Below are 9,469 nucleotides of genomic sequence, written 5' to 3' on the forward strand. Positions count from 1 at the left end.
TTTCTATAAAGTGGTCATGACAGAAGTACACATTTTCAAAATCTTCTGAGATAGGCTAAAGAAGAAGCTTGAAGTACAAAGCAACACAGACTACTTTAAATCTTAGGTTTCCTGTCAACTACATAAAGAAAGCACATTTTAATGAACTACACTACTTTACAGAGCTAGACGATAAATTCAACAAACATAAGACTTTAATGCACTGAAATGCCATCGCAAAGCTTACACTGGACAAAGGTGGCCTGCGATTTCAAACATAAGCCTAGAAACAAAATGTAGTTTTAAAGTCTTCCAAAACAGCAAACACACACTCATATGGAGGCCAGAATAAATATACTACCTTTCTGTTAAAAGAGGCGACCTCTGGCTCAGTCCAGTCTGCGGAGCCCTGCAGCAGCCCACAGCCTAACCAGCTGCGGAGGGGAAAGGCCCGGCGGGAGAGGCCAGGCTGAGTGACGCTGCGGCAGGCCGGCCGGTCTGCTGTCCCGGGACAGGACGCGCGTTCCCCACTGGCCCTGGCCCGGCAGGCAGGAGAGTGGGTCTGCTCCGCGGTAACAGCTGGCCTCCTGAGGGGCTCGGTCCCAGCCGAGGTCAGCAGCCAGGATATGAAGGTGACATGTAATTTCTAGCCTTCCTCTCCTCCAGGGAAACTGCGCCCAACCAGCGCTGTTTTCAGTTATAAGGTCCTTTGATCTTTTGGATTTAGAGTTACTTAGTAGAGTAAAGCCATGTTAGCTGATATTTGCTTGCTTGGCCTAACGTAAGTGTTGCAGATTCAGTTTTCTGACACACAGGGCTACTACATTTAAACTATCACAAATAAACATGGGCTGTGTTCTTTCCAAGTTCCCGGGATTCTTCCCTCTTTCACAACTGGCTCTTGAAACCCTCCCTGCTTTGGGGCAAAAGTTCATAGTTCTGTAAGACACAGCATCTTCTTACTAAACAAAAAATATTACTCAAAGCAGTTATAAGCGTATTTCTTCAATTTTCCTAAACAAAAACAGCAGTTTGCTAAGTGGATTTAATACTTAAAAAAAAAACAAACAGAGATGGTCCTAATAATACTAGTATTTAAAATTCTACAACTACAACATTAAAAATCCTGTTTTAAAAACAACATTAAACAACATTAAAAACATTAAAAGCCCTACAAACAAATGCTTTAAATTTACAAATGACATACCTTAACAAATAACGTGATAATTTATTGAAGCCATGAAATCTAAATCTTCAGGACTTTTAAAAATAAAAATTTGCAGGCCAGGGCTTTAGCTCAGTGGGTTTCGCCGCCTGCTGTGCAAGCGCAAGGACCCGAGTTCGATTGCTGGTACCCCAAAAATTAATAAAAATTTAAAAATAAAAATAAAAATTTGCAAACAATCCTTCTAGTAGGATATACTGATTAATAATATGTAGAGTGTATTTCAGAAATTTCATAAGCACAAAGAAAAAATTAGACTTCATTAAAAAAATTTTTACAGATCAAAGGACTTAACAAGAAAGTGAAAAAAAAACTCATAGAATGTGAGAGAATATTTTCAAATCATACCTAAGTGTGTGGTATCTGGAATATGTTTTAAAAGATTCCCACAGTGTAACAATGTAAAAGAGGCAAAGTTTTTGAATAATTCTCCAAACAAGATATGAAATGACTATTATGCCCATGAAAAGATGCTCAACTTATTAGTATCTGAAGGAGACACAAATCAAAACCACAATTGATACCACTTTACCCCTAGGATGACCATGATGAAAAAGAAAACAGAAAAACAGCCAGGAGCACAAGTGCTGTCATGGAGCGGAGACTGGAACCCTCTCAGCTGCAGGGCTGTCGGTGCTGCGTCCACTACAAGGAGCTCTGCAAAACATCCGACACAGAACTGCCCCTGATGCTCCCAGGACACTTGCTCCTCATCATTTGTGGATCTCGTATTTGTGAATTTGTCTAGAAGCTGTCATTTGGCCACGCTAACTACAGGGGGACAAACACTGAGTCGGTGCAATTCAGCCACTAAAGTAACAAAGTGGTAACACATGTTGCAACAGAGATGAAACTGAAAGCATCATGCTAAGTAAAAGTCAGAAGCAAAAGGCCACATACCCTATGATTCTATTTATATAGAATATCTAGAACAGGCAAATCCACAGAGATAAGAGGTGAATTAGGGGTCACCAGGAGAGGGGTGGGATGTGACTGCTAACAGGTATGGGTTTCTTTCCAGGAGATGAAAATAAAAATGTTCTGGAACTAGCAGGGATGGGTGCACAGCCCTGGGAATACACCACAAGCCACTCTACATTTTGCTATAATTTATATCCAATTAAAGCCAAGAAAGCCATGAAGTTCCATCATGGTGCAGTGGCCCTCCGCTCGGCACACAGAAGCCCCTGGGGGCCGTGGGCCGCAGGGCCGGGTCCCCTCCCCGGGGCGCTGGAGCTGAAGGACTGGGGCAGCCCTGGGACTCATTTTCTCCCAAGTCCTTAGTGATGCTTTCCTGCGGGTCTGGGATGCATGTTGGAGACAGTGTCCTGCAGGGCAGGAAGATGCCTTTCATGTGTTGCTTCTAAATTCATCTAAAACAGAGCCAGTTTGGGGGAACAAAAGCCAAGGAGAGGGAGGAAGTGGAAAGGAGAAATATTTACTTGAAATATATTTTAAAAGTCTGAAATCTTAAATATGCTGATTTCATGTCACCCAAAGTATATGCCAAATACTATAACATCTAAAAAACCCCCAAGACAAAAAGGAATTTATGAAGTAAAAAAAAAAAGAAGGTGCTGCTGCACCGGGGATTTAGCTCAGTGGTTCCTCTGGCTGCCTCATAAGCACAAGGTCTGGAGTCCGATCCCTGGTACCAAAAAAAACCAACGAAAAGTTAAGGCACTGTCACATTCCTTGGTCCTTTGCACAGTACTCTGGCTCAGTCTGTTGAAGAGGTTAATTCTATTTCCTTGTGTTTGTCCTTGCAAGAAAAGCAAACAAAGGTCCTAGAGTTGTGGATCCCATAAATTACTTTAAGAAACTCCTTAAATTAGTGAAACCAAAGACCTGAATCTTTACTCACAAACTTGTATTTATTTACATTTTTTAGCAGTTACTGCTTTGTGCATCTAATCACTTTATTAAAAACAGGAGGTCCATGTAAAAACAGACAATTCAAAGTACACTTCTGGTATTCTCACATGGTACACGTTACTGCTTCATAAAGTCATCATGGTTATTCTCAATCATTTCAGTATGTTTCTCAATGTATCGTTCAGATGCAGAGGAAAGTGATAGCGACTTTACGGAGTCCTACAATTCTCTGAAAGCAGTGCTTCGTGTAAAAGGTATAATCCAGGCATCTTTCTTCATTACTGGAAGCCAGGGCACAGGGGCAGGAGCTGGCAGGAGAACCACACTTGGCATTTTTTAAAGAGTGAAGATCACAGCTGCTGACTAACCAGTTTTCTCCCAACTGAGCCTCGACCGAAACATTAATTCCAGATTTTGTTATACCTATTAACTAAGTCCTGTCTATTGACCTTCTTTCTTAGTGGTAGATGTCAGAATTCTATGAGTGAATAAACGGCGATCTAAGGTAGACAGGAGACTAATGCTTCGGCGAGATGATTTTTCTTTCAGGGTGCACAGTCAAGTCGATATTTAGTAATCTGGAAGCGCAAGTTCAGAAACTCTAACCTAGGACGGCTGCACAGCCACATTCTGCCCAGCACTTAGTGCTTCTGAGGCTCAGGTTGCCTCCGGAAGGGGACGCTCCTTGAGCCACTGCCCAGAACAGTCTGGAGGCGCAGTCTCAGCTCCACTCCAGGCGGGGGGTGGGGGGACCCTAGCACTGGCCACACAGCCCAGAGACCACCTTCTCCTAGGCACAAAATTCAAACACGGGGACAGAGGATGCCACAGGCTCTAGCTCAGGTTCTATGAATTTAGATGTCACCATATAGGAAATAAATTCCAGTTCACAATTCAAACTTGTATTATTTAAGAAAAGATACAGCCTGAACTGCATAGTGAGACCCAGTCTCCAACAAACAAACAAACAAACAAAAAGAATATATAACATAAATGTGTAGTGTAAAATAAATACTTCTAAACTGAATAACCCAATTGAGAAAGGACTATTTTCAGTTATTTTTGATCTTCATGCGCTGCTGACCACCAGTGTGCTGTTTATGCCAGAAATAATCACTTTTTACAATTTTATGTTTCTTTCTAGTTTTTATGATTTTTACCACATGTGTCTGTACCCCTTACATGTTTTGGCTTTGTACATATTATAACATTTTATAATTACAGTCATACTACTTGCAAAAAAAGAAAGAAAGAGAGAGAGAGACAGAGAAAGAAAGAAAGAAAGAAAGAAAGAAAGAAAGAAAGAAAGAAAGAAAGAAAGAAAGAAAGAAAGAAAGAAAGAAAGAAAAAAAGAAAGAAAAGATAACACATTCAAAGCTGAGTTACCGAGTTCAGAGCAAAGCAAACTGGGGCAAAAGCAAAATCACACCGGGCTGCTGAATCCCGTGCCGTGGGCGTGGAGATGCGCTCGCCTGACAAATGGCACTTCCTGCACCGTGGCTTCCTTCCTGCCCATCTCTACCTCAAACCATCCAGTCATCGCACCCGGGAAGCCCAGCCTTGACAGCTCCGGGTCTGCTCCTCGGCCTGCCCACGACCTCCGCTCTAGGTCTTCGTCCACGCCGCTCCCACTCCTACCTGCTCGCCCTTAGAAGGAAGACCTCCCCTAGGCTTGACCCTGACGCTCGTGTCACTCCCTTTTCCTTACACAACCACCTCCTCCGCTGGGCCCGCCTGTGCTCTGCAGCTCCGTCTTCCTCCTCTCCCGCACTCCCAGACAATCGTCACGCTTCGCCCACTCTGGTGCTTCTCTTCCTACCATCTTACCTACCGCCTAACAAGGCTTTCTGCAGACATGAAACCCAACAGCCCCTTTTCTTCCTGCCTTCTCATCCCCACGCCTCTCTTGCGTTCTAACCCCCCCTTACCCTGTGCCATCTTCCCGGCGGACCCCGAGTTCTCCGGGCCTGGCTCCAAACCTGGCGGTCCCGTCCTGGCGCTCTCTGCGCTGCTCCGCCCGGGTCATCACACTAAGCTGCTGCTCAGAGCTGAGTCCTAGGCCACGTCAAGCGCACGTCCTGCCAGCAGCTCAAACTCCATAATCTACACTGTATTCATCCTTCCTGTTGTTTCTGCTTCTATCCACTCTCAATACGGAAGCCGGAAGTTCTCCCTGAAACACTTCTCTGCTGGCCACTGACTTGCCTCCCGAGTGCTGCCATGGTCACCCAGTCCCACCCTGCACTCCACGGCCTCCGCACCTCTCAGTTCACTTTTCCCTGACTCGCAGAAGCTGCCCGCAGATGGGGCCCATCTGCGGCTTCCTGCCTTTCCAAGCTACGTAAAGGACAGCGGCTGGGTTCACCACCCATCGCGAGGGGCAGAGCCCAAGACTGGCTGCCTACACCTACTCCATCATAGTTTTTTTCCTTGGCAGTAGCAGAAGTATTTTGAAACAACAGAAAGCAAGCCACTACATGTTACAGCCTACGAACTTTCTGCTTGACTGCAAATTCATCTTATTACACCAAATTTGATTTCTGTGATAGAGTGTCTTCAAAATAAGTGAATTTGGGAAACCTTCGTTTTTATTCCTTGTATCTCTGACTAAAAACTAGGAAATCATATGCATTTCATCAATAATAGAAAAGGTATTTTTCCATCCATTTGTTTCATCCAGAAACAAATTTACTTAATACCAACCCATAAACCAACAAAAATTTACCAGACCAGAAATGGGCACATACTTTAAAGTGGAAAGCAAGGAGATTAGTAAGTCCATTTTTCTGAAAAGAAAAGAATCTTAAAATGCTAACCAAATCCCAGCCCTCCTTAATCCAGACAAATATTAACTATTAAAAAACTTTTTTAAGTGTGAAAACTAATTCAAGCAGGTCAGTTTATTATGCATCCCGCACTGGGATTCAGGTGAGCACTGCTTTGGATAGGAGTCTTCTCCCATACAAGCACAGGGTTGGTTTAGAGGAGAACAAAAATAAGCTGAATTGTTTCAGCCATAACAAAATAAGTAGACTGTATGTAGATCATCTAAAAATATAGTCTTGTGATTCACAAGGGTTTAAAAACAAAGCATAATGTATTCATAGAGTCTGGAGAGTTTCCAAAATATTTTTTGGTTTACAAAATAGGATTTCAAACTGCGGTATTTGACAATAGAAGCTCCTGGCAGGAGATCTCCTTCCGAGATGAGGACCACTTGCCTTTACTCTGGTCTGATTAGAACATTCTCTTAATGGTTTCAGTTGTATTTTGTTACCAGACTTGGAACCGAATCTAAATGAATGTGCTAAAGCATACATTAAGGGAATTTATTACTAACAAACTGGTATTTTCCGTAAATCTTTGAATATCCATGGATAGTTACACTCACTTTCCTTGCAGGTTAACTTCCCAAAGGGACTGCACAGGAAAATAAACGCGTCAGCTGCACTGTCACCGCCCCCATGCTGCAGGCTTAGATGGAGTAATGCTCCGGTGCATGTCTCTGACTTAAATTAACTTCTGTGGAAAAAACAATAAAATTCAACTCCCTTTTACTTATTTATATTTTTTGTAACATGTGGTAATATTATTTTTGGTAAGGAAAAAAACCTCAAACTACCCAAACTTAAAGGTAGATGTTAAGAGTTTGTTATTCCGCAAATGCAGAGGGAGTTGTTTTATATGTTGAAAACACGTGCATTAGTTATTTAGAAGTTCAAACAGTTCAAAATTGTGAAAGTCATTTTTTTTCTTTGGCTTCAAAAATTTGTTTATATTGGGCCGGGGATGTAGCTCAGTGGTTCTGTCGCCTGCCTCGAAACCTCTAGGACAAGAGTTCAATCCCCAGTACCCCCCCCAAAATTTTTTGTTTATATGGAATAAAATTCTGTAAGATGGCTGTAAAAGGAAATAAGATAGTAACAAAAGGGGAAGGAGTACTTTTTTTGTTTTTAAGTGAGGGTCTCACTTTGTAGTCCATGCTGACCTCACTCACTATGTAGCCCATGCTGGCCCTGAATTTGCGTGATCCTCCTGCCTCAGCCTCCCAAGTGCTGGGATTACAGGTGTGTACCACCACACCTAGCTAAGGAATAAGATTTTTATTCATGTTAGAATTTTAAAATGTGAAAAATACACTAGAATATTTTATTAAACCTCTTAAAAACTATTTGAAATATCCCAATATAGCAGTATTGTTCTGCTCAAAACATAGGCCTGGCTGAAAGAACAGATTTATAAAAAGGATACACAAGAAAGTAGTATTAAGTCTTAGAAGGTAAAAGGCTATCTTAGTATTTAAGGACAGCATGCTTTAATCTGCATTTCTCTGATGACCAAAGGTGCTGAGATTTTTTCCTGTACTTATAGACCCTTTGTACTTCTTCTTTTGAGAAATGCCTATTCATTTCAATTGCCTATTTTTTTGACTGGGTCTTGCATTTTGGGGAGTCTAATTCTTTTGTTATGTTTTTGGTTTGGTTTTTGGTTTTTCGAGGCAGGCTCTCCACTTAAGTTCAGGCTGGCCCTGAACTCAAGGTGATCCTCTGGCCTCAACCTCCTGAGTGCTGAGATTACAGGCTAGCGCCACCACGCCCAGTGGGAGTCTAATTCTTTTGAGTTCTTAAATATTCTAGATATTAGCTCTCTGAGGAGTAGCTGGCAATTTTTTTTTCCCATTCTATAGGTTGTCTCTTCACTCTGTTGGGGGTTTTTTGCTGTGCAGAAACTTTTCATCTGATATAATTCTATTTGGCGATTGCTGGTGTTATTTCTTATGCAACTGGGGTTCTGTTCAGAAAGTCCTTCACTGGCTGGGGTGGTGGTGGTGGTGGTGGTGGTGCATCCTCTAATCTCAGCACTGGGGAGGCAGGAGTATCGATGTGAATATGAGGCCAGCCTGAACTATATATGAGACCTTTCCTCGAAAATACAAACAAAAAAGAAACTCCTTGGCTGTGCCTAGACTTTATGAGCTTTAGCCATTTTTATCTTCCAGCAGGTTAAATGCTTCCCACTTTATGTCTCGGTCTTTGATCTATTTTGATTTGATTTTAGTACAAGGTGAGAGATATAGGTCTAGATTCATTTTTCTTCATGTAAAGCAGTTTTCCTAGCACTATTTGTTAAAGAGGGCTACTTTTTCTCCTGTGTATATTTTTGGTCAAAGATCAGCTGGCAGAATGTGCCTAGGGTTGTTTCTTCATCCTCAGTGCTGTTCCACTGATCCCCATTTCTGTTTTTTTGCCAGTGCCATGCTGTTTTTATCACTGTAGTTTTTGTAATACAACCTGAAATCTGGGATTGTGATGCCCCCTGCTTTGCTCACTGCCTAGGTTTGCTTGTCCTGCTCTGGGTCCCTTCTGATATACAGGTAACAAGCACTGGTCTTAGGAGGTAAAAGGGTATTTAAGGGCTGAATTTGTGAAGCAATACCAAAGGATATGGGCATTCTGATACTTTAATTTCAGAGGGATAGCAACAAAAAATAGCTACCAAAGAAGCACTTTAGTGGGTTTCTTAGTCACTTTCCCCTTGCTGGGACACAAGTACCCAACACCTTCAGCCCACAGACAGCTGGCTCCAGGGCAGGGAAGTCAGGGTGGAAGGGTCTGCCAAAGGACAGCGTGAGGACCAGGAAGCAGAGCAAGAAGGGAGCAGCCAGGGAGAAGCCCTTCTGGCCACCTGGGGCCTGGCCTCCTCCAACAATGCCCCACCTCCTAACAGCAAGTCAGCTATGAACGCACTGAGGAACACAGTGTCCCTAGAGCACATCACCTCCCGAAAGCCTCACCTCTGAGTCCACAGAGTTTGGGGTACATCTAGAGCCAAACCCTAACAGCAGGTCATGTGTCTCTGTTCCAAGTTATGTTAGCAGCAAGATGACCTTTGCCTTAGAAACAACAAAATAAGAACCCAAAACAACCCACATAGAAAAAGGGATATTTTTCACAAAGCTGTTGGTAATATTCACTGTTTACACCTTGCAATGGTCTGGCATTGATGGTGCCTTATAGTACAAGAGAATGAGAGACCAAAAAAAGAAAAAAAGGTTGAGCCACTGAAATGAAACCAGCAGTTCTCTGTTTTGCTCCTAAGTTAGGACACTTGCCTTCAGTCACCCAATGATATTTGCTGGCCTGGATATCTCAATGACCAAGAATCCCTAAGGGAGCACCCTATTTAACCCCTCAAATCCCAATCACACACCTCTTCCCACCTTTGGGGTACCCTCCGCCAAGGGCAACACCTTTGTCATGCACATCCACACCCTGCTGGCTACACAGGGAAGCAAACCCAACATCCAGCTGGAGCTCAGATCCCCGCACAGGAAGAAGTAGAACTGTCACAGGTCTCTAAAATAGTTTCCAATCTTGCATAAAGCCAAAA

The 9,469-nt window shown here is 42.8% G+C and overlaps 1 protein-coding gene across 5 annotated transcripts in view; it reads right to left on the bottom strand.

Annotated features, from left to right (window-relative positions):
• Positions 1-9,469, bottom strand: part of Disp1 (dispatched RND transporter family member 1) — a 151,619-nt gene that overhangs the window by 66,090 nt on the left and 76,060 nt on the right. The window contains exon 1 of one of the 5 annotated variants that reach the window (XM_087209847.1): positions 5,008-9,467. The exons of 3 other annotated variants lie outside the window; for them this stretch is intronic. In XM_087209847.1, the coding sequence (XP_087065973.1) occupies positions 5,008-5,017 (10 nt within the window). In that variant the 5' untranslated portion in view covers positions 5,018-9,467. Of the gene's footprint in view, positions 1-340; positions 1,044-5,007; positions 9,468-9,469 lie in introns of those variants that run through there. One more of the 5 variants, XM_004867426.4, reaches the window with a different exon arrangement.

The sequence above is a fragment of the Heterocephalus glaber genome, unplaced genomic scaffold (assembly GCF_053883595.1).
Source record: "Heterocephalus glaber isolate CG9 unplaced genomic scaffold, H.glaber_assembly_v1.0 deba00001067, whole genome shotgun sequence".
NCBI classification, from domain to species: Eukaryota; Metazoa; Chordata; class Mammalia; order Rodentia; family Bathyergidae; genus Heterocephalus; species Heterocephalus glaber.